The 23480-nt window shown below is 39.1% G+C and overlaps 2 protein-coding genes across 3 annotated transcripts; both read right to left on the bottom strand.

Annotated features, from left to right (window-relative positions):
- Positions 1–885: 885 nt before the first annotated feature.
- On the bottom strand, positions 886–7363 carry LOC108927888 (protein lifeguard 3-like). Of its 2 annotated transcripts, none has more exons than XM_018741503.2 (12): positions 7084–7363; positions 4893–5218; positions 4246–4316; positions 3849–3913; positions 3605–3658; positions 3130–3180; positions 3004–3043; positions 2696–2733; positions 2502–2589; positions 2047–2142; positions 1684–1737; positions 886–1604 (listed from the first exon to the last, which is right to left on the bottom strand). In XM_018741503.2, exons 2-12 carry the CDS (start codon positions 5200–5202, stop codon positions 1452–1454), a joined length of 1020 nt encoding a protein of 339 aa, XP_018597019.1. In that variant the 5' UTR covers positions 5203–5218; positions 7084–7363; the 3' UTR covers positions 886–1451. The 2 variants fall into 2 exon arrangements, with proteins under 2 accessions (XP_018597019.1, XP_018597020.1); XM_018741504.2 differs by lacking the exon at positions 7084–7363 and adding an exon at positions 6982–7063.
- Positions 7364–13602: 6239 nt separating this feature from the next.
- LOC108927894 (rac GTPase-activating protein 1) lies at positions 13603–22521 on the bottom strand. The gene is made up of 17 exons (XM_018741516.2): positions 22137–22521; positions 20351–20553; positions 19815–19951; positions 19655–19727; positions 19467–19520; positions 19175–19272; position 19051; positions 18461–18599; positions 18234–18382; positions 17977–18141; positions 17644–17739; positions 17309–17507; positions 15892–15997; positions 14914–15046; positions 14452–14578; positions 14104–14215; positions 13603–13917 (listed from the first exon to the last, which is right to left on the bottom strand). The coding sequence occupies exons 1-17, from the start codon at positions 22213–22215 to the stop codon at positions 13863–13865; spliced, it is 1926 nt and encodes a 641-aa protein (XP_018597032.1). The 5' UTR covers positions 22216–22521; the 3' UTR covers positions 13603–13862.
- Between the last annotated feature and the right edge of the window lie 959 nt (positions 22522–23480).

Genomic DNA, 23480 nt, shown 5'->3' with positions numbered 1-23480 from the left:
CGCACCAGCTCAGGCTCCTTCCCCGCCAGTGAGGTGACATTCCAAGTCCCAAAAACCAGAGTTGGCGCCCGAGGTTTGGGTCGGCCGGGCACTCGGCCCCGACCACCGCCCAAATCACAATGCACCGGCCCCTTACGGTTTCTCCGGCAGGTGGTAAGCCCACCGAAGAAAAAATAAAACATTATAGTTCTCAAAAGAGCGAAAAGTATAAATAGGATAAAGAAGGGAATATATTTTCATTTCATCTTAGTTTTTTCATTGTATCCATTATATGAAGTCTTGTTTGAATCCTAGTTAAGACAGGTAGATAGAGAGACCCATTAAAACATTGTTGGTCTGCATACGTGAAAAATCGATAGAACATAAAAAAGGCTATACTGAATATAACAGGAATAAATATAACCGCATGAAGCCAGTACACTTTTTTAAATGGATTAAGTGATCCATTAAAGATCTCTTGGGAGATCAAAGTATGACAGTCATTTGTTTACTGAAACTAACAAATAACTTCATCTTGTAGATTAAGCAATGCTTGGGCTTTAAGCAAAAAATGAATGTAGTTTAATAATTTTCTATATCCTCATCTTTATGTTCCTAAAAAGTCTGTTTTGAGTGAACTTTAATTTTTGAAAATAATAGTTTATTAAAATATTACGAGAACATTATCAGTGATGCAGTTTGGATGAAACTACAAGAATCAAATACAAAAGAATATAAGTGAAAAATCCATATAATGAAATATAGACCTGTGTAACAGATATTTACTCATTTGTTGAATAGCAGCATAAAGGTTTAATTTTAATTTCAAAACATGCAAGTTAGTTGGGGGGAGAAGAAAAAAAAAAAAAAAAAAAAAAAAAAAAAAAAAAACTTGTTCACAACAGGTCCTTGAAATTAGCTTTATTTGTAGCAGTCAGTACTGAATACTATACTCAAAAGAACTGAAAAATACTGTAAAACATATATATAAAGCATGAGACTATATTTTAAAGAAAATAAGGAATGTCCAAACATAGTGGGTAAATGCAACACCGTTATAAACGCAGAACATCTAATACTTATAACAAGATGAAAAATATAAAGTGCCCAGACAGCTTTCCTATTGATCTTTTTTTTCTATCCTGAATATTTTGCACAAGTATAAGGGTTACTTCTTGTGGAATCCAGAAATTTAAGAAAAATTATGTACAAATGGAAATTATAATATTTGAATTTGTCCTCTTTTGTAAAGTTCTTTACATGGCAACTGATTACTGTGATCTATAAAAATAAGTCTTTTTGCCCAGAATCATACTGTAGACGTTAGAGTTACCAAATAAATCATTCTGAAGTTTCAACAATGGTTAAACTTGTGTTTCAGGCATCTAAATCTTACAAAAATTGTGTTTTATATACATATATGTTAATGTGTGAACTATTAACAAACCATTTAGACTCTACTCTTGGATTTCCTAACTCCTAGAAGCCCCTCCAATGATTTGCAGGAGGAACACAAAGATCTGTATGACATCCACATAGAGAGAGAGTGCTCCAAATACATATTCTTCTGGGCTGATGGAATGCTTCCGATTTCCTATGAGGAGCTGGGTGTGGTATGCCAGAAACTGCAAACAAAGATCATGTTAGTATTCCAAAACAAACTATGATGCTCCTATTCTTTCAAAGAAATACAGAAGAACTCACCAGTGTAAAAGCAATAGCTCCAATTGCTGCATACAGCATGTGAAGCCAAAAAATCTAGTGGAGAAGATAAACACATACATGCAGTTACTAATGTATTCTGTAGAAAGCCATGAGGGAAACAAGTGTGATGAAACAAAGGTTAAGTGAAAAAGTTAACTACAGGTGGAACTATGAAAACAAAAAGTAAATGTAGTAAGTTTCATGTATCTGACATGGCAATGTTAAAATAAGTAGGGAGGAAAAAGTTGAATAAAAGCTTTGTGAATGAATTCTTCATTTTACTTTATTTTAATGATACACAGCTGATATCCCACAGAATATCAGCATATTTTAAAGGTGAATGGCAGCATTAGAGGAACTTACGTATTTGAAGGATAGTACAATAGCCGTGATGATGCCAGTGACCATGACAACGATACCCAGGACACAGAAGAATCCCCCACAGGAGGTAAAATCGACCTGACCAACATAAGTCTAGTTAACAACCACCCTTCAAATAAAGTCGTCGCCCCCCCACCCCCATTATCTGTGGTCAGGTTCACCTATAAGTGGCACTTTTATGGAAAGTAAAAACTTGTTAAAGAAAATGGGTGCCACAGAAAATCCATCTACCCATCAGCACACTACAATGTCTTAGAACCGTATTTTAAAAAAAAAAAATCTTAAATGAACTTGGGAGTTTCCAAGATAGTGTTTTTTGGCAAACGAAAATAAGATATTATCCAGACAAAAGTTATATTGACACAAAACTCCTGCGTGCATAAACAACAACAACCACTGCCCTGTGATAATGTACTTCTATTATGTATTTATTTTACCTTGGTTTGGAAGCAGAACACGGTGACACAGATGCAGACAATCACTGTTATTCCAAAGGCCAGTAACACTGCCTTAGTATTATAGTAACTGAAAGAAAATTAATCCATGTTTCTATTAAACAAACATTTTTCTTCATTTTTACAGCAATGCAAAATGGTAATACAACAAAACTGAAATGTGAAAAGGCACAGACCTTGCTATTGTTCCTGTCATGTAGGACATTGCAAGGGTCTGGAAAAAACACAAAGCATTAGTGCCGTACAAGTTTAAGTTTTGTCTGTCATTTCTGAACAGCAAACTTACTTAATTTATTAGGCAACCCTTAAAAGAAAAAAAAAAAAAAAAAAAAAATCCTCTTAAAAATATGCACAAGTAATGCTTAATGTGTCCCTCTGATGGCAAAAACACTCACTTTTGGCCTTTCATTACATAAACTGGAATCACAATGCCAGCAACTACCTCTTTCATCCTTATAGAGTAACATGCAAAATGTTTACTTACAAAGACAGCAAGAAGTATTATATTCCAGGGAAACCGTCTCCTAAAAACCAAAAGTATATTTAATAATCTATGACATTACTGGAAGTCTTAAAAAGAAGAAAAAAAATGGTAAACATTTCAGCTCACCTGGGTCCTGTACAGCAGACCAGAACAATATGAGTGATGAAATAGACAGCACTGGGGGAATAAATGTAAGCAGACTGTCAAAGACCATTCATGCTCCAATGTTTATTTTAAGATTGTTTTTTTTACATGTTGGGAGTAGTCGTGTTCTTCACGACCCAAGCCAGGAATTACAGTAACCCACAGTCAATTGTTTTAATGAGAAAAAATTATTGGACACATCATTTCATTAGATAATGATTTCCTGTAATAATACAGTTACTTCCTTCGAAATCATCATTTCATACATCAATTACTTTTGTAATGATGACACTCCTTTCTCTGGAAGCTTTAAACGAGGGCAAAGTTATTTAAGTCTGCTGATTTTAACAATAACTATAAAATAAACAGATGCTTTCACAAAGTTCTTAGCTGTTCTTGACATTCACTACAGAACTGGAAAGATGTAAAGAGAGACATAAGTGTACACATTTCTTACTATGAAGCCCAATAAACAGCTGGATTTCTGCTGACGAAGAGTTTAACAGGTTCCCTATAAAGAAGACATTTCAGTCATTTCAATTCAGCCACAAATATTTTAAAAAAATAATCTCAAAACACACAGTAAAAGTTTTTTCAATTGCGCCTATTGTAATTTAGCTAAAAAAGTGAAATCTTTAAACATATTCCAAGATCTGGAGCATTTCAACATATGCATAATGCTAAAATTTTAAAGGACTTACACAAATGTAAAAACAGCCACAATGGCAAATGTGACAAGCAGCTGAAATGCCAAAATGGTGTAAACCTGTAGTAAGTGGGGAAAAAAAAATATAATAAAATAAAGGATTTACACAGCAATACATGCAGTTCCAGTAACTAATAAAATATTAATTTTGCACTTGCATGAAACAATATTCCCAAAATTGCATGATGTGTGCTCATATGGATCGAACTTTGTAGAGGAAAACTGTCAATATGTCGTCCCCCCCCGGAGAAAACAACTCTTCTTGGTGCAGTGGGTACTGCCATACCAAAAGAATGAAAGTCAGGTTCCTTAATAACATACTTAGCCTTCAGTTAGAAAATTACATGGTAACAATAAAAAGTCACAAGAACTTTAAAAGCAATCTTCCTTACTTTTCGGATGAAAGCATGCCGAACTGACTGATTGTCCCAACTGCCCGATGATGTAAATCCCTCGTTGCCTCCTGTGGTGGATACACCAGAAGTCTTCTTAAGCAGCTGAATGTTACATGCCCATAAACCAAATTGCCACAATCTACTAATCCTTAGTCTACTGACCATGCACCTTACTGCCATATTTAATGTGAATCCTAAACATACTAATAGTTTCTCTGCTGCAGTACAGTCACTGTCAGACCTTTTGAGAATATAAAATACAATCTGGTAACAGCATCAACTGAATAACTTGAGTCTGAAGACTGGTTTAAACCTTTAAGGTCAACAAAGTGCCTTCCCAACCTGAATGCACAGGTGGCAGACTTCTGCTCTTGAGCTGTGCACTTAAAAACACTACATTCTACACTAAAATTTCTAGTAACATTCCAGATTTAAAATAAAGAGGTTAGAGAAGGTGTCTGTGTGTGTGTGTGGAGAGGGTGGAGTTGTGTGGGATTTGTAAGCCACACTGGATAAGGTCAAAATATACATAACGCAAAGGTACTTGATTCATCTGATAAAATAATATGCAAATACACCAGCCCACTGGGTACTGTTATTAAAACTTCTCATAACATCTTAATACTTAGCATGCTGCATGTCACCTGGCTCTGGGTCAGAGATAGGCATCACTGGAAGCACTGGGGGCAACATGGGTGGCATTCCAGTGGCAGGATGGCCTGGGCCTTGCGGTCCTCCAGACTGGGGATACATGCCAGGCTGTCCTGGGTATGCACCAAAGGGCTGAGGCCCAGCAGGGTACATGTTGGGACCAGTGGGGTATGGGGCTGGTTGAGGCTGACCACCATAGGCAGGGAAGCCATATGCTGGGGGCTGAGGGTAACTCCCACCCTGAGGGTTATACAGAGGGTTCCTGGATTCATCATAGCCAGGTGGGAAGTCTGATCGGGACATTACGACTTGGCCTCACCTACAAAACAATAACAAAACTCATTGTATAACAACATGTATTTGCACTATGGAAATAATTTGTAATTAAAGTTTAACAACAGGAGAAGTTGAAACTTACAGAGTTACACAGATAAATGACACTATACTGTAATCCCTGTGTTCACTCCACCACACCTTCACCACTGAGTGCCACACCAAGCCAAACCAGAACTCCAACATACAAAAGCTAGAAAGACTAAGCCTTATATGCATATGGCATGCATTTTTTTTTTAGATGGGAAGGATTTACCACATACAGCATATCAGCACACATTTCTGGTTTTGTGCAGAGACACTGCTACCATGTTTCTGTTTTGTGTAACCAAAAAAGTTGAAAGGCTTCTCGGATCTCCAGATCCAAATTTATACAGAATAACCTGATTAACAGTTTATAATGAAAAACATGCAAAAACCAAACAAGCTTGTCATAATAATCTAAGTACTGCATCATATAATAGGAAGGAAACACTTAACTGGCACAGAGAGAAACATACACTGCCAATGAATGTACAGCTTAGCAACAAACCAATTACTTTTTTTTTTTTTTTTTAAAAAACTTTCCAAACTCAGACTGTTGCATTACACAATATCAGTAATGTGTGACTTACTTTTTCAGGAATTTATGTTACACAGCTCTGTTACACATTCACAGTTCATTTCAAAAAGCATATCTTTCTGGATATAACCTGTTGCAACAAATATCCATCACTTAGCTTTCTACATGCGATTTTCTACTCTCTGGTTGAGTAGACAACCGCACAAACTAGAACAAGCTCTAGCCAGTCTACTTCTACAGGCACCTTTTTCCCCCAGTTGAAAATGTACGCTAAACTAAAGCTGCAGCAAAGGTGCTGTCATGAATGTAACCACTTATTCCTAAGTACTAAACACACAGGTTTACTCTATCTTCACTCTTGAAATCACGTAAAACACCTCACTGTAGTACAGTCTGGCACATAAGTCTTTAAGTCACTGTTCAACAGACAATATCCTGCTACCTCTCATGTGAACCTTATTTTAGACACATTTCACTGTAATACTGTGACATGTTACAAATCCCGCTGCTTGTGCGCTGGGCGTCATGTCGACAAAACAAGGAAATCATCATCATCATGGCTGCGTGTTATAATCAGTCTCGTCGCTCACAAAGTCGCAAACACACTTTTTTTTTGTATATTTTATGGTTTACCAACTAAGTCTTTTGTTTTGTTAAGTCTTGTTGGTAGATAAAACCCCACCCCCAATGTTTTCCTTTTCGTTCACGATTGTATCTCCTTCCAGTTTCACCAGGGCAAAAAAAGTAGTACACGCGGCAACGCCTCTGGAACATGACTTTAAAAATAATTGTTGACTGTGAGTCATTAGAAATATATTACGCGACAGAGAAGAGCGCAGCTAAAACTCTCAAGATACTCATGCAGGCAGAAAAGAACAGGTACAAAAAAAAAAAAAGGCTACGGAGTGCATTTGAGACTTAAAAGTTGTTCACACACACACACACACACAAAACTCACTGATAGAAATATACTTTTTTCTAACACAAGCTCTGACGTCATGACGGCTCGAACACCGTGCCCAACGTCGGTGTAGTTCATAATCCAGAGTATTTTATTTTGACGTTTTGTATAACAACCGAGAAAACAGAAGACATGTTACGTTTCCCATTACTACTAGCCAAAGAAAAGTTTGAAACTCGGAATTTCTCTTTAGAAACCAACGCATGATCATGATGAGCAAGTTTACCAACTCTTCCTGGAGAAAATTCGCACGTCGTCGACAAGAGAACTGTGTAAACAATGAGCTACGGAACTGAAAACACCTTACAGCTGCGCGGCAGATACTTACTTGGGAAACAAATCTCCTCTGAAATTATACAAGGAAGTATGTTTGTCAATTCCAAAAGTTACTAGCGGAAAAAAAAAAAAGAAATTAGAAAGTTTAGCTCTCCGCCTTGTCACGAGACCGGTGAGACCCCGCCTGCGTGCAACTCAAAGTTTTCTGGAGCGCGACAAGGTGGAGTCCCGCGTGCTGGACTGGGCCACACCCTCATCGTCACGCGCCTCATCACAGCAAGGTGGGGCGCTGCGGGTGGGAGGTAAATGCGACAAATACGTGTTAGTAAATGAACGTATACACAATGATGCTTATAAGGTGTGCACCCTTAAAACATAAACGCTTTAAATTCGACTAAAACGCAGTAACTACTAAAGAAAATGCCCTCGCCTCTGAAAACGTTTTCCCAGATTGAGGTCAGTTTGCCACTAGATGTCGCCAAACTCGTGATTTGTATATTATATGCCATGGAACCGCTGTGTACTGTATAACTTTTTTTTTAAGTTTATTTTGCCCAAAAAAACATTTTTTTTGAAACCGCAAATTTATATGACATGCATATATTGCTATATATAGTACATTATGTGAACTGCATTGATTTTTCCTCTGAAAATCCAACGTGATTATTTTGTCATTGCATCCACCATTGATCACTGGCAAATGTTTCAGGAGCTTCCACAGAAGAAGCCTCGTGTTTAAATCACGTTCATTATCCTCTTCCTCATAAGCGGAACAAATCATTAAACGGCTCCCGAAGAAATGCGCGAGTCTCGAGTGTTCAAAGTAAAATACAGCCTTTTTATCATTTCCTGTCTTAATAAATATGTAGACAATAAAAAAAAAAAAAAATCCTTAACACACCGGACAGAACAAACAAAGGTTATAATAATAGGTAGCTCTGATCACGAAGCAACAAATGTGCACTTTTCACAAAAGCAGTACTGTACAGTGAAAGAAAAACAATAAACCGTGACACCGTTGAGAAGTGGCGAACGTAAAGAGGACGTAAGGAGAGCTCCTCCCTCACTTTCCAGGCCAGCGCGCGAGCAGTTAATGTGGGAGGCGCCGCCTGCTTCCATACTCATCATCATGACTCAACACCCTTTGAAAAGAGTGTGTTTTCTCCTCAGGCCAAAACACAACCGAAACTCATCAGCTCTTTCCTGTTAAGGAGTGGGGGGAGGGTGAGGATAAAATTACTGGGTGAGTTCGGGAAAGCATGTACTTACAGTATCTGTCCCAGGCCTGCAGAACTTTCCTCAGCGAGCAGCTCTGTGTTACCTCAGATAAGTTCATTCACACTCGTCCAACTTCATAAACTACATCCATCTGCGAGCAGCCTGATTAGTCGGTGCAAAGATGAAAATGGTTGTATGGAGCTGTTAGTTAAAAATTATTTCCAGACTCAAAGTCATTGGCTGCATGATGTATTTGGAAAAACCGTGCTGTCCTTTGCGGTGCAGTGCAAGCATTTCTTGTCTTTATGAAATACATGATTCATCATAGAAATGCACAAGCCAGTATATAGAACTGTGTCCCTTATTCACACACACACACTGTCTGAACCGCTTGTCCTGTATGGGGTCACAGGGAGCCAGAGCCTAACCTGGCAACACAGGATGTAAGGCCGGAGGGGGAGGGAACACACTCAGGACGGGATACCACTCCGTCACAAGGCACCCCAAGCGGGACTCGAACCCCAGACCCACCGGAGAGCAGGACGACGTCCAACGCACTGCACCCCCCCCGTCCGTTATTCAACGATGGTTAATTGTTAATATGTCTACAACCACTTGTCCGTAGCAGGGTCACGGTGAACCGGAGCCTAACCCGGCAATGCAGGGCACAAGGCTGGAGGGGGAGGGGACACAACCAGGACGGGACGCCAGTCCAATGGAAGGCACCCCAAGCAGGACTCAAACCCCAGACCCACCACACAACAGGCCCTGTCCAAACCCGCTGCACCACCGCACCCGCCATTGTTAATGTCCTTTCATAATTATTTAATGTCTATTTAAATGTATAATATATACACACACACACACACACACACACACACACACATATATATATATTTCATGACTTTTATCTTCAATTAGATATTGCTAGTGGTCCATGGTTTACTAATTTTTAATAAGTAAAGAATGTAACCTTGTGTTTGTCAAGACTATAACTTTTCTGTGGTCATAACTACGGTAATTCCAAAGTAAAACTGCTTGCAGTTTGAAAATACCTATAAAGTATACCCATTTAACTTAGTGGGTGACACAATTTCCTAAAGTGAACCACTGTGAAGTGTTGGACAGGAAGTAGTGCAGAAGATGGGTGTCCTCGCTTTGCACTTACTGTAGTACCCCTGAGCAAAGTACTTACCTTGAAATGTTCCACTACAAACTACCCCGCTGTATAAGTGGATAAGCAACTGTAGGTAGTATACAGACCTAACACGGTAGCGTTGGACAAAAGGTATTGGCATAATGAACAAATGTAAATGACAAACTGTGATGAAAACATGAAAACAATATGTTAAATATATTAAAGTTAGCAGCAGGAAATGGTTAGGTTAACTGCCAGTAACGGAGGTTCATATAAATCATAACCAGACATAACTATATGTACATTTACATTTATTCATTTAACAAATGTACATACTTATCAGAGGAGCAACAGAACTCAGTTTCTTAAATGCAAAACCTGTATTTATCTGATAAAGGATCAGAAAGTATTACAAGGTCAGTTGAACTAGTTCAACTACTAGTTTAACTATACAATGTTTTGTATACATTGTCACAGTTTTATTCAAATGTTCATCTTTTCTGTTTTAGCACTATTTCATTTCAGTCTTACCTTTGCCTAGTATTATTCCAGTGAAACAACAGTACATCCAGACAGAAAGAAACTGAACAAAACTGGCTCTAAAAAAAAACTTGCTTTTATTATTATTTATTTTACAACATTACAACTTACATTCATTTTATACATAAAGCTACTTACAATTACTTATGAGAGCAGGGAGAGGTCATTCAAACCAGGACATTCATATTACAGGGATCCTGAAATGGTTTTTAAAAAAAAAAAAAAAAAAAAAAAAGTCATATGCAGCAGAAAAAAAAAAAAAAAAACATACCTTGTAATAGATTGTGTGCTTAACCAATTTGTAGCATGTTCTAAATTGACTATGATCCAAATTTACTTCCTTGTCAAAGACTACCTTATATGGAATGGACCTGTAACCTGTCAGCTATGTTGGGTCTATGAGCAAAACAAAAAGGTCACTGTGAAGCTGTAAAGTCCAATATTACCATGAACAGTAAAACCATGAAAAGTAGAACAGTCAACCTTTGTTAAAGTTTTAAAATTATCCAAGGACTAGTGTTAACTAGCCAGTCATGCGATACTCAGTAGTATATAACACTTCATACATCAGCAGGGAGTTAGTTGCCCTCATAGTTTTGAGACCTGGTCTCCGATGCATCATTATTGAGGTACCAAAGTGATCAGCGGTTGGGTGCAGAAATAAATTCTACATCTGCTGCAATGAAAACTTCTGGTGTACAGCTCACTTCTTCTGCACGGCTGCTGCTGTGCTGTTCCCAAGGACAGCCCCCACACTACAATCCTAACCACTACACTAGTCACTATCCCTGTTTTATTATGACAAACACACAAAACCTCCATTACAATCTGGACAGCTGGTAGTATAGTGGTTAGAGCTACTGCTTTTGGACCCAAATGTTGCAGGTTTAATCCCCACCTCTGGCTGTAGTACCCTTGAGCAAGGTATTTACCCTAAATTGCTCCAGTAAAATTACCCAGCTGTGTAAATAATCGTAAGCATGTAATAATGTCACCTTACCACTGTAAGTTGCTTTGGAGAAAAGTGTCAGCTAAATGAATAAATGTACAATCTCAATTCAGAAAGATTCTGATCTTCATACTGTAGTGGCAGTAAGAGGAAGCTGTATAGTTTATGTAAAGACTTAGTTATATAACTGATCTCATGGATAGATTGCAACATCTTCTACATTTCATCACAATCATTCTGGCAAACTGTGCAGAGTTTCTGCCTTAGGACCCAAAGGTTGTAGGTTTGAATCCCACCTCCAGCTGTAGTACTCTTAAGCAATGTACTTACCCTGAGTTGCCCCAGTAAGATTACCCAGCTTTGTTAATAGATAAAAAAAACTGTAGGTAGCTTAACATTGTAATTCATTTTGGAAAGAAGCATCATTCAAATGAATAATAATTTAAAAAAAAAAATAGAAATCAGCATCTTACCAATGATCCATGAATGACTTTGATCAGTAAAATGTGATGTGTGTTAAATTCTACCAACGTTATCTACAGTTATTGGTGCCAATTCTGAACACTTGTTAAAGAGAAAATCAATAGCACAATTTATCTAAAGTATGAAGTAAAAATATTGTATTCTCTGCTGGTAATTTCATTATAAAACCATAGTGTTTAATGGCTGCCTCATGCTGGAAGAACAGTCCTTGGCAAGCAGCTAGGAGGGCCGCACCCATGTGCTGTGTTTAGGTTAACAAGCCTGCGCTCTGCTGAAAGGCCTGCCACCTCTTTGTGTTAAAGGCAGTCCAATAGCTAATTAACAACACCCCAGAATCCAAAAAAATGAGCCCAGGAGAGGCTTGTTCAAATTCAGAATGTACAAACCTGTCTTTTTAATGAGCACGAAGGTCACATTTTTAGTGGCAGAAATCTGCAATGATTAAAAAACTACTGATTATGAAATATAACATGAACGTAACCTTTACTTATTACATAATTTCATGAAAACACAATCTGTAGAAAATAAGTATATCTGTGAGTACGCCTGAAATGTAGCCCAGTTCTACAGGAAAAGAGACTGTGGACAGGCAGCAGAACTACTGTGCTGAAATGTATGATTTATGTTGAAAGAGGCTTTAGGTTGAGCATGAGAATCTTGTTAAACTGGTTTTATTTCTTTTTAAAGGACACTCTAATGAAGTTATGTGGCTTGTCTATGCATGATTACACCCCTATGGAACAAGTAGTCTTGTCACTCAGACCTTAAAATATTGTCTACTCTATGTATTTTATATAACATTATCTATGATCTTGCACAAAGGATGCCAGCCATGCCTACCTTGCCTTGTATACAGAGAGCTGTAAAGAAGTTAAAAGCTTGTATCATGTTTATTAAAGACTGATGGAATACATATGGTGTTTGGAGACACTTTTTACTGCTTCAAGGCAGACAGGAAATACTTTGTCAGCATTACCATATGGGGAAGCTGGTGGTGTAGTGGTTAGAGCTGCTGCCTTTGGACCCAAATTTCACACGCCAGCTGTAATACCTTTGAGAAAGGTACTTACTGTAAAATTGCTCCAGTAAAAATTACCTAGCTGTATATAAATTGGTAAATAATTGTAAGTAGCTTAACACTGTAAGTTGCTTTGGAAAAAAGCACCAGTTAAATGAAGTAATGCAATATTTTGATAAGTCTTGATGCACGGGGGCACAGTGAGAGTGATTAATATTTCCTCCTAAGAACTCCACAAATGATGGCTTCCATCATAGTTGGCATGTGTGGAGTTTACATGGGTTTCCTCTCAACACATACTGACCACATGAACTGAAGTCTTAGCAGCCTGCTGTGTGAAACTATGCCTGTATGTGCAAGTGCCATGCAATGGCAGGGCATCCCACCCAAAGCATACTGTACATACAAGCCAAACACCAAGGCCCTAATTACTGAGAAGGAAAGGTTGAACATTTAACTTGATTCACAGTGTTTAATACATATTGTCAAAAATCATGTTTTTCAAGCAAATTTAGCTATCTGACCTTCAAAGTAATGCTCTAGAATTAGTCTAACAAGCTCAAGCTTCAATACATTATTGTTTATACATCAGTATAAACCCAAAATTAGGGTATACAGGTAGAGTTGTACATAAGGGTCTGTAACCTAAAAGTTGCTGGTTCAGGTACTTGGGGACGCCCTGTACTAGCACTAACTGGTTAAAAAAATGTATTGTTGAATATTTCCAACATAATATTAATAGGTAAAATGTATATGTTTTATGTAACTTTGGATAATATCTGACATCAAAAATAAATGAAGGCTGAAGGTGTTCATGAGTTTAGAGATGACATGTTGCTAAGCCTAATGTACACAGAAATTCATATTACAAAATCGCAATGTCCTGTTGGACCATTTGAAATACTACAGCATTTGGGTCTTTAATAAAGTTATTTTGATTTTAAATTTAAATGCATATTTGTTTTCTGGACATTCTGGCAAGAGTTTAATAACAGATAGGTAATGAATGAACATAATATAAGCTGCCTTGGCCAAAATCATTAGATTTATTTAAAAAGAAAAAAAGAAAAAAGTGTAATCCAAAAGCCTGTTTACTGTGAAGCCTTAAAAAGTGACACGGTTCACTGATACATTAGGAAATCATGGAGTCCAAGTACAAATGCAAAACTGATTCATACATGTTTATTTTTTTATTTTTTTTTTTTTTTAAATTCTTAAAGTGCTGTCAATCAATTCTAGGGCTCGACTCTGAAGACACCCATGACAAGTGCAACATTCAAAATCCAGATAGCTAAACATGTAACTGCTAATTAAGCATTACTTTGCAACTTTTAATTGCAGCAACTGCTGTACTCAAAAGAACATGACCTTCCCACTCATAATAGTGGGTTCTACACATGTTATATGTTTTAACCATTTGGCATTTTATCTCTGTATTAATAACTAAATTTATAACAATTTGTACACATTTTGAAATGGACTATATCAGCTTGGAGATGTAAAGAATTTTTTCTTGTTTATGTCAGGCTTGGTCTTGTTTCTGTGAATAAAACAGGACATTTAATTAAAACATTTACATTTTTTGATTACCTATGTGCATTTCCTTATTTAGAATTTCGTACTGAATGGGAAATAAACTAATACCATGTATACTTCTAGGTGGTTTGCTCTTGTATGTCTTGATCACTTACAAATTAAAGAAATCAAATTCTTGAAAAGGCCTTACATGCTGTTGAAGGCTGTGCCCAGGTTCCTGATTTTTCCTTTCAGCATACCACTGGCAGGAGTCTTGAGACATTTATTTAACTCAGGGGATGTCAGAGGCTTGAAAAGACGGTCTGTAGAGGAAAGGTTGTGTTATTGCATTAGCAAGTGATTCTTCAAAATATACTTAAAAAAATATCCAGTAATCAAAACAGTACTATTTTGTAACAATATCAGAAAGTTATATTCAGACAAGGACTGAAACAGGAAAATCAGACCTCTGTGATAATTGGCATGTGCAGCATGCGCCTTGACTGATGTTTTCGGACAGAAGCATAGTGATTTTTTTTTTTTTTTTTTTTTTTTTTACCTCTGTCTGTGCTGTTTGCATTATTATTGAGGTTGGCATCAATCACAGAAGAAATGATCTGATCCCTCTCTACCACAATGAGGCCTTTCCAATACTCTGCTGGGAAGGACAGCATGCAGGCAACCACCTGAGCAGTGAAGAAGAAGAAGAAAAAAAGGTAACCTAAACAAATGTTGATAGCTAATCATTTCTAGTAACTGGCAGTGTTTAATAAAACAGCCCTTTAATTAAAATTGTACAAGTTCCAGGACAGCCCTGCAATAGGATAAGCTAGGTACTTAACTGATACCTAGTTATCCAAACTGATGCAACAGCAACAAAAGCTGAAATTATCAATTAAGCAAGGAGATTTTTAAAAGTAATAGGCCTGCTTAGCATGTGACATTGTGTGAACTACTACAATATTCAAATGCAGCTGTTACTATTGTCTATAGTTAGAAGCACACTTAAGAGATAACCTACTTTGGGCTGAGCATTTGTGTCCTTCATGATGGTCAGTGGGGAGGGTTCAGGCATGCCATGTCCTACAATGGTTGGACCAAACACACGGGCCAGATTGTTTCGGTCCATCTGACACTGGGGGCTCTGCATGACTCTGTAAGCAGGATAAGTTATGTCTACTTCAACTTGCACATCCCTCTGGTGGCCAAAGTGTGCAAGCACATCATTTATATTTTGAAGATGAACTTAAACTATGGGTGCTCAAAAATGCCCTACAAGGGTCACAAAGTGTATAGATTTCTATAGAACTTCCTTGATTTATTAAAAGAAAATGTTTAAATGGGGGGAACATAACCTGGCCTTGAGCTTGCAAATAATTAAGCATAGTAATTCATTTAGCATCCAGTCTAATCTGCACGGCACAGTAAGTAGCGCTTCTGTCTCACAACACCTGGGTGGTGTGAGAGGACTTGAGTTTGATCCCCGCTCAGTCTGTGTGGAGTTTGCATGTTCTCCCCGTGTCTGTGTGGGTTTCCTCCCACAGTCCAAAGACATGCTCTTCAGATTCCCCCATAGTGTGTGAGTGACAGAGCGAGTGTGTTCCACTAATTTATGGATGAGTGACCTGGTGTAAGTAGTGTATCTAGCAGTGTGATTCACCTGGGTGAATAAAGTGTGTGGGCTAATAAAACTATATGGAGTTCATTGGAAGTCACTTTGGAGAAAAGCATCTGCTAAATAAATGTAAATACTGTAACCAATCTATACTTGCCTCTACCATATTATTTTTGTATCAAATGATTATTTTAAAAAATTAAAAATGAGACAATGAAACCCAGCAGATCATATGGCATGACGGTTGGGGGGGGGGGGGGGGGCTTTTCTTCAAAGGTTAAAATCTGACAATTAGGCAGTACTGAAACAGGAATGAATTGTGCATTAATTTAATGCTGCAGAGAATAAATGAATAAATGTGACAACCCTATAGTAGGATCTTACTTCTGCAGGTGCAACATGAGGAAGGCCAGCGTGTCTCTGTTTGCCTGCGGCAGATTCCCAATGGCCTCGAACATCAATGCAGAACTAGCATCTTCGTCCTCAATTTCTGTACGACGAACCAGCATCATCACTTTCCACCAGGTTAGAGAGCTGCAAACCTCAGGCAAGCCCACTCATGAATGACCCACTGGCACCAAAAGGTATGAAAACACAGGACATCCCCCATGGAACAGAAAAAGTGGGACAGATGTCTAATTAAACCAGTATTTAAACTAAGCCTTGGCTAGAAGCAGGTTGACTCTGGGGTTTCTGATTTTCCAAACATTTTCATACCTTTTCCATTAGACAAGGGAATTGGACAACACAGCCCTGCCTCAGACATCCATTTTCAATTTACAATTTAAAAATGGAGATTTTACGCCCTGCAGTCGCCCTGCATTTTCAGTTGCCTGATAAAACAATTTACTCAGGATAATGAAGGCTCCACCGGCATAACCCGATTGCTCCCAAATTCTGCCATCTATCTTGTGCTTAAGTGCATGAATGAGCTGGAAATTAGCATGCTGAAATATAATATACACAGGGCTGGAGATAAGCATTAATTGTTTTACACTCATTGGGGGATTGTCAAACAGATTTAAAAGGAAATAACCAACCGCCCTAAATGAAGAGGTCAAACTAAATGCAGTTGTTGCCTCCTGAACATCAGAGCAATCTATGCTGATTATTAGAATGCAATCACTAATAGCCACCGGTCAGTGCTGTCAAACATAGCAATCCTATTGATGTTCATTACGCATTTGTACTAATAAAAAAGTACACTAATGGACATGTAGCAGAAATGGCAGTTTTGTGCCTCAAAAAGTTAAAATACTGATCTCAAACATAGACTAGGGCTTTAAAATGGGGTCATAAACTACACTAAGCCATTTACAAGTATCTACTGACCCATGCAACAATACGCAGTAATCCACAGACCCACAGACACACACTAAGGGCTGTTTGAAGTCACCAAGTCACCCGAGACATTTCCTTAAACTACGGGAGGAAACAGGAGCACCTGGAGGAAACCCACAACAACACTGGAAGAACATGCAACCATCTTACAGATAAAGTTAATCCAGATCCTAACACAAAGCCTACTAAGGCTACACACTGCACAACAGTGCCCTCCAGCAATGAAACAATGCCAGTATCACTGCGGCAATAGGATAAGTACTTTTCTTTTTTATATACAAATCTGCAAGATGATACTATCTGGCCCTTGCGTAAATGGAAATGTTGCCTTGTCAGGTGCCTGAGTGCTGCCAGCAGCCTGAGGCAGGACTGTGTCACTCTGTTTCCAATCAATATAAGACTGCAGGAAAGGCATTTAGTGAGGAGGGGGGTATTCATCAACAGACATTCAAGAACACACCGCAGGCATCCATGAATGCTCTGTGCAGCCTGAAGGTGACAAGAGGTTCCCGGAGCTTCCTGAGAAAGTCTTTCAGAAGGCCACAGATTGCATGGATCTCCTCCACTTTTCCAAGCGTGAGTGGCCCCTTCCCGAGGATGTACTTGTCCCTCAGCTCCTTTACCGCACGTTCACCACCAGGAACTCGGTAAATTCCTCTCTATACCATAGAGGAAGAGTGGGAAAAGCAGTCACTACAATTCTTCTGGGCTGACTGAGCAGGAAAGCTCTCAACCAAAATCACCGTTTGTAAAACAACATCAATTAAAACTGTCAAAATTAGTATCAGAAGTTACCTCTTCCAGTCCTCGTTTTTCTATTTCATTCACACACTGCACTATTATGTGAGGAATCCGAGGCTGCATTAGAGGAGCAAAACTCTCCAGTGTATCCTACAAAAGGAATAGGCAGAGAGACATAGAGAATTAAGAATATGATATGAAGAGACCCCAACATGGAGCTTTCAAGCTGATGGTGGCTGTAGAAAGAAGTTTTGCTGGGACCGGCAGAGCTGTATAGAGCTTGACACAGTCACAATTAAACGCTAAAAAAGGCTCTTTTGTAAGTGGATCTGAGAATGAGATTAACCTCTAAATGTGAAACTTGGGTTTCTATATACAATGGTGCACCTCAGAGAACTTGTGCACAGGTCCAGGGAAGCTGGGTGAGCAGTCAGAGGGACACAAGGATGAGCACTCTGGGTGGGCCACCAGTCGACAATCTCGACATTTTAATGCCAACTTCCCAAATCGGATACGCTTTCTGCATGGCATGCATGTTTCAGGTCGGATCACCTGAAAAGGCAGTCATAATCAAATCTCTTAACAGTTTACGTCTATTTTTCTCCCCAGATATTTTTAAGGGTATTATGGAAACAGGATCTCACCGTTTTGGAGAGGAAGACATGTTTTAAGGTTTTATCAACAACAGGGGTAAATACTTGTTGAACTTCAAAGGACTGGACAATCTGCTTCTCTACAACAATTTGGCTTTCAGCATTTGTTTCATCACTGTGAGTCCAAACTGATGTCTGCTCTGAGGGAAGGAAAATTTTCCATTGGAAAGTTTGATATCAATCTGTTCTTTAACATCATTATGTAAAAACAGCACTACCTGCTACCACAGGCAATTGTTCACTTCTTAATGTCTTTGGGGGGTCAGGGGAGTCTTTGGTGATGTCTATAACCATGTGAATTTGACCTCCGCTCTCAGGAGTTGTGACAGAGGCTTTCACCACTGTCGTTTCAACCTCCTACAAAACACAAGAAGAGAAAATACTAAACCACTTCTGCTGAACTGTGAGAGGCCCACATATTGTGCCAACTAAACAAATCACCTCATGAGCCACCATCAATGCAAGTAAGTTTATTGTCTGTGGGCTTGGAAGGACAAAAGAATGTCAGAGGGGGAGCTTGAGAAAATACAGTACGGTGGCATTTCCACCTAAGCAGACAAGCATGATGTAAGAAAGGTGGTGCCAAGTAATGGATGTGGTAGAGATGGATGAGCTTTCTTATGGGAAATGACATTGTACTGCATGAGAGCAGCCAGAGCACTAACGTTCAGCAGCAAACTCAGGCTCTCCAAGTGGGAATATCCATTGCCACCAGAAGGATTGCTTTTCACTGTTTTCAAACACTTTCTTCACATTCAGCAATCACTTTTTTTTTTTTAAATGAGTACTAGTCACTAACGCTAAACACTCTATGAGATAGCTGTTCAGTACCAAGTCTAAATGCAAGTAGCTCAGCAGATGAGTATCCCTTGAACATGACAAATGCAACTTTTTCCCCATGCCAAAAAGGCTGCAACAAGTGTGAGCTTAACTTGTCTGCTTTTCGATCCACCAGCATGTCTCCGGAGCGTCCGCTGACCCTCCCCCTTTTCAGAACTGGAGGGCCAATATTTGGGCCCATGGAAGAACGCTGTGAAATCAAAAACATTACTTCATCCACATTAATCAATTATAACACCCCAAATGAGAACACTTTTCTCTCTCCTTAGTCTGGGAGATATGAACAAAATCAAAAAAGTGCAAAGATACATGATATAGCAAAGAGCTATAGCCACCTGTCAACTCTAGACCAAGTATGTTAAGGTATGACAGAAGGTTATTTACCCTTTTTTCTCGTGCTCTTGACTTGAGAGGTTTGATGACAGTTGAGTCCAAATCCTGTTTAATGTACATCAAGTAAATGTATTCTTTTTATGTAACAGTTAAGCTCAATATTTTTTGTCTTCCAGGACATGTTTCCTGAAACCTTTGTAAAGTTTCCATTTGAGTCTTATATGCAAGCAATAACATACCAGGTCATCATCACTTCTGTCGTAACTGACATCAGAGTGAAACAAGAAAGACGATTCATCAATAACAGATAACCTGTAGTGAAAAACAAAAAAAAAAAAAACTCAATTCATGTTTGAGTAAAACTAAGTTTAAAAAAAAGAAATGAAGCATTACCTTTACCTCTTTATTTTTTGTTGAGGCAGATTTGCCCCTCTGTGATTAAAGCTGGCCAGCACTGACCTCTGTTCGTCATTCAGACAAGCACTTGACTTGCTGTCGTGTACCAATATATCACACATCAACTGCATCTGTCGCTCCTGTCAAAGATGTACACAAGGATCAAGGGTTAAATGGTCCTACAATCCATGTAATGGTGTTGGCGCAATCTTCTCTGAGATCAGTTTATGCTGACTTAACTGCCCATTAAGCAATTTTAAGAAGCCCCCAAATGTGATGCTTCTCTGATTACTTATTTTAAAGATGAATTAGTTGTTCAATTCTGTAAGCTAAGATATTTTTATGAAGTTAAAGAACTTTCTTTTCCTACTGACACATTATTTTATTAACTCTCATGATAAACTGCACCACTTAGAAGCAGAAAGATCACTTTCTCAAGGACTGACAGGAAATGCATTCACACTCTGCCAAAAGGGAAAGGATTGCGTCCCGTTTCACGATTCATTATACACTGCACTTAAGACTGATTTACAACCCACCAAGTACTGGTAGTCTGCCTCAGCCTTGTAGCGCTTTTTCATCTCCACATCCACCTGGTTCCGGGCATGTTTCAGCTTCACCTCCAGTGAAGCCTTAGCCACATCCGATTTAACCAGCAGTTCCTTAAGTTTCTTCAGCTCAACCTCTGCTTGCAGCCATTTCTTCCGGACATCTTCATAATTCTTTGCCACCTGGATGAACTCTGATGTCAAAAGAGAACAGTCACACTGCAATACAGATCAGGCAGGGTTGTGTAACATTTTACCGCTGATTACTTCAAAAAGCAAAATCTAGTTGATGCAAATCTACAACCACTGGAGCAAAAATGGAACAAGTCCAAATCTGAACCCACTTGAGAGACACTGAATAATCTGAGTACACATCTCTGCATGTTTCAACTAGGTAGGTCACTTAAAACATGGTGTTATGTACATAGCATGAAAACCAGCATTAAGCCTGCAATTCAGCATTAAATGTATTCATGGGATTTTCATTTATTTTTTACCACTTCCTTATGTGTAAAAGTACTACAAGGCATACAGGACAATGGACAGGTATATTGGCATGAAAAGACCCGTCTATGCATTTGAATTTACGTTGAAGGCTTTAGTTAAATTCTTTTTTCAGTAACAGAGGTGTGTGTCCACTTCTCAGAGCAACCTGGTACCCCGAGCCATGTCCGGTGACAAAGTGAGGGAGGCTTGCGCTGAAATCTTTGAGTGGTTGAAACCTGTGCCCATAAAGCTTTATACCTTTCAGGACACATTTTTTTGTGCTCTTAACAAAAAAAAAAAAAAAAAAAATTCAATTATCTACAGGGCAAATAGGACACAGCTTGGAGACAGAACCTGAGAAGTCATAATGATGATTAATGAGGGAAAAAAAGGACAAAAAAAACCTTGTGAGCAATGTTGCTCTGGAGTGCATTTTGTAAAACTCTTGAAATAAAGGGTGTAGCAATTTGTCAGGTATTGGGGAAACAAAAAATATTAGTACTCAAATACGCCCTGTGTTGCCGGGTTAGGCTCCGGTTCCCCGCGACCCCGTATGGGACAAGCGGCTCAGAAAATGTGCGTGTGCACGTGTATTAATAATAGTACTCACTGGAGTTCTACATACATATTGGTGCAACACTGGACTTTCTTCTACTAATGTACTTTTGAAAACTGTCACCAGGCAACTGAAAGGCCTCCAATTAAAACTTGTTCTCTCTTTTTGTTCTCCTGGCTGAGAAACAAACTGGCCTCACTAAAAAAAAATTAAAAAAAAAAAAAAAAAACACCCAGCTGCAAAAAATCATTTTAAGTGAGTTGCATAAAACTATGTTTCTAACGTGTCTTTGGACTATGGCGTCAGCTAAATGAAAAGTCAATTAAATGAAGCAACAACAACAACAACAACCGTGCAGCAGATATAAAATGCCCCCCCAAAGCAAAGTAAAGGTAGTTCACGGAGTACATTTACCCACCCAAATAAGTTTTTTTTGGCAGCATTAAAAAAAAAAAAAAAAAAAAAAAGCAGCTCTGCAGAAATACAGCCTTCACAAACGAGAAAAAAAAAGAGTAACAGAGAGGAATGAGGACAAACAAGGCAATACGGACGGGCAGGAACCGCTTGCTTCACCAAAACGCAACCAGCGACCGTCGTCACCGCTACACACTGCAAGGCCAATCTGGCGTCTGCCTTCTCGAGCGCCACGGTTCCCGCCAACGGTTCACGCTATGAGCTCGCGCTGTCCACGATTGCACGCGTCTGTCTGTCTGTGGTTCTGTTGCCGAAGCTCACCGAGCTCGCAGGCCACGGTCTCCTCCACGGCGACCCGCTGCAGACACAGCTGGAGCAGCTCCCTCACACACTCCGCCATGAAACTGGCTTCTTCTCTTCACCGCCACACTTCACGACAGCAGCTTTAGAAACATGATGCATGATGATCAACAAAGAAACGAACGGACAACTCCGCGCCTATCCGCTTGGCGCTGATATCTCTAGTCTTCATAAATGACGAAAGATAACGAAAACGCCGACGTTAGAAATACAATGAACGAATAATTGGTGGGCTGAATGAAACAGAACAACGTAAATTACATTGTGCATTGAAATCGCCGACAGTCTTGAATATTTAGTTGTGGTTCTGACGACTTAAGCAAGGGATAGCTGCACCTCCACTTTCTTTAAGTGCAAAATTATGTAGCAGCGGTTGAGGGGAATTTTCCCGTTATCCCTTGCGCGCAGTGTTTACTTGTTTTAATTACGTTTAAAAGTGTTGTTGTGTTGAGTTCATTATTCATGAGTATTTAACAACTTTGGTGTATATAGGGGTGGATTATTTTGCATATTTGTGTGCAACTGTTTGCCCACCGTTAGTATGTTCTCCGCCGGTCTGTGCTGGACTAGTGTTGCTGTTAGGACGACCAAAATGAGACGCGTGTCTGTATTTATTTTATGTGTAGTGTAGGTTTGTTTGCTGTGTAGGTGGTTTTTTTTTTTTTTTTTTTAAAAATTATGTATATGTATTTATTCCATTCACCTATTCCACTGAAATGTTAACTAGGAAGACGTGTTGTGAAAAGGGGAACACCCAATAACAGTAGATAAGATGTATGGTAACACCCTGGGAACAGGCCAGGGGATGCCCCTTGCTTGATCACCACCAACAATGAGACAGCCTACAGAGAGAAAGTGAGGCTCCTGGCAGAGAGTGGTGCCAGGACAACAACCTGTCTCTCAATGTCAGTTAAACTAAGGAGCTGGTGATTGACTTCAGGAAACAGGATATGGTTCATGCACCCATGTACATAGAAGGGGACATTGTAGAGAGGGTCAACAGCTTCAGATTCCTAGGAGTCACCCTCACTGCCAAACTCACATGGTCTGGGCACACACCATCAACCATCAAAAAGGCCCATCAGCGTCTCCACTTCCTCAGGTGTCTGAAGAAAGCCAGGATGTCCACTACAGTCCTCACCACTTTCTACAGGTGTGCTGTGGAGTCTGTCCTCACAGGGTGTATTACATCCTGGTGTGGCAGCTGCTCCATAAGAAAGCCCTACAGAGGGTGGTCAAAACAGCTCAGGGAATCATCGGCACACAGCTACCAGCAGTCCAGGACACCTACACCACACGCTGCCT

This window comes from Scleropages formosus, chromosome 12 (assembly GCF_900964775.1).
Source record: "Scleropages formosus chromosome 12, fSclFor1.1, whole genome shotgun sequence".
NCBI lineage: Eukaryota > Metazoa > Chordata > Actinopteri > Osteoglossiformes > Osteoglossidae > Scleropages > Scleropages formosus.
This window is presented reverse-complemented; position numbering and strand designations above follow the sequence as displayed.